Source organism: Bison bison, unplaced genomic scaffold (assembly GCF_000754665.1).
Source record: "Bison bison bison isolate TAMUID 2011002044 unplaced genomic scaffold, Bison_UMD1.0 scf7180017864527, whole genome shotgun sequence".
Lineage (NCBI taxonomy): Eukaryota > Metazoa > Chordata > Mammalia > Artiodactyla > Bovidae > Bison > Bison bison.
In genome coordinates, this window is record NW_011495078.1 from 14,755,311 (window position 1) to 14,756,614 (window position 1,304).

The 1,304-nt window shown below is 39.6% G+C and overlaps 1 protein-coding gene across 1 annotated transcript in view; it reads left to right on the forward strand.

The window, feature by feature from the left end:
* Nucleotides 1–1,304, forward strand: part of LOC104982227 (multidrug resistance-associated protein 4-like) — a 201,824-nt gene that overhangs the window by 163,504 nt on the left and 37,016 nt on the right. The window contains exon 21 of the mRNA XM_010831562.1: nt 385–485. Coding sequence (XP_010829864.1) covers nt 385–485 — 101 coding nt within the window. The remainder of the gene's footprint in view (nt 1–384; nt 486–1,304) is intronic.

The following is a 1,304-nucleotide window of genomic DNA, read 5'->3' on the forward strand; positions in this document are numbered from 1 at the left end:
CTCAGATGGTAAAGTGTCTGTCTACAATGTGGGAGACCTGGGTTCAATCCCTGGGTTGGGAAGATCCCCTGGAGAAGGAAATGGCAATCCACTCCAGTACTTCTGCCTGGAAAGTCCCATGGACAGAGAAGCCTGGTAGGCTACAGTCCATGGGGTATGGACTATATGTAATGACATATATGGGAAAATAATTTAAAAAGAACAGATTATATGTATATATCTGGCTAATTTATTGTACACCTGAAACTAACACAACTTTGTAAATCAACTATATACTCCAATAAAAATCACAAAAATAAAGGAGTCATCTTTGTAAAGTGACAGAAGGACCTGTGTGAGGGGTTGAGAAGTAGACTAATTTTACTCCTCTTCTTCCTCATTTAGCCTTGGATCTCGGGCAGGTTGGCCTGGTCCTGTCTCTCTCTCTCGTACTCACGGGGATGTTCCAGTGGTGCGTCAGGCAAAGTGCTGAAGTTGAGAACATGGTGATGTTTATTTTTCTGTTCTTAGCCTTTTCAGGCCTCCTTGCTGTTATATGGCATAAAAGCAATTCTTACATAAAATAATAAAACTTTTTTTTTTACTATTATCTTACAAAGTTTTTTTTATGTTCTCCTCCATTTGCTCGTGGGCTTCCCTTGTGGCTCAGATGGTAAAAAATCCACCTGCAATGCAGGAGCCACAAAAGAGAAAGATTTTATCCCTGGGTTGGAAAGATCCCCTGGAGAAGGGAATAGCTACCCACTTCAGTATTCTTGCCTGGAGAATCACCATGGACAGAGAAGTCTGGCAGGCTACAGTCCATAAGGTTGCAAAGAGCAGAACACGACTGACTGACTTTCACTTTCACTTTCCATCTGCTTAAAGTTAATAAAAATATATACATATTTTCCCACATATGTATGTCATGTCAGAGGGTTTTATATTCATCACAAACTGTCTTCAAATACAATAAATGTCTCTGTAGGAGAGAGGTTCTGAAATTCTGGAGACAACATAAGCTCGTTTCTTAGCAGCTAGTTTATCTTTGCTTCTTAATGGGTAATTTCTTATTTTTGGCAAAAGAAAAGAATCCAGTATTTTAAAGTTTATTTAATTAATATGTTCCTGCACCCCTCCCCTCCATTTTGTCACTTATTCATGTGTGTATTGAGCACCTGAATTTGCTGAGAGCCCTTCTCTCTGGTAGGATAGGCTCTCTCCCAAAATGTGCTCTTAAAGGTGTGGAGTTATGGTTGTTTAAGCCTTTGACTGTGTTGATCACAATAAACTGTGGAAAATTTTGAAAGAGATGGGGATACCAG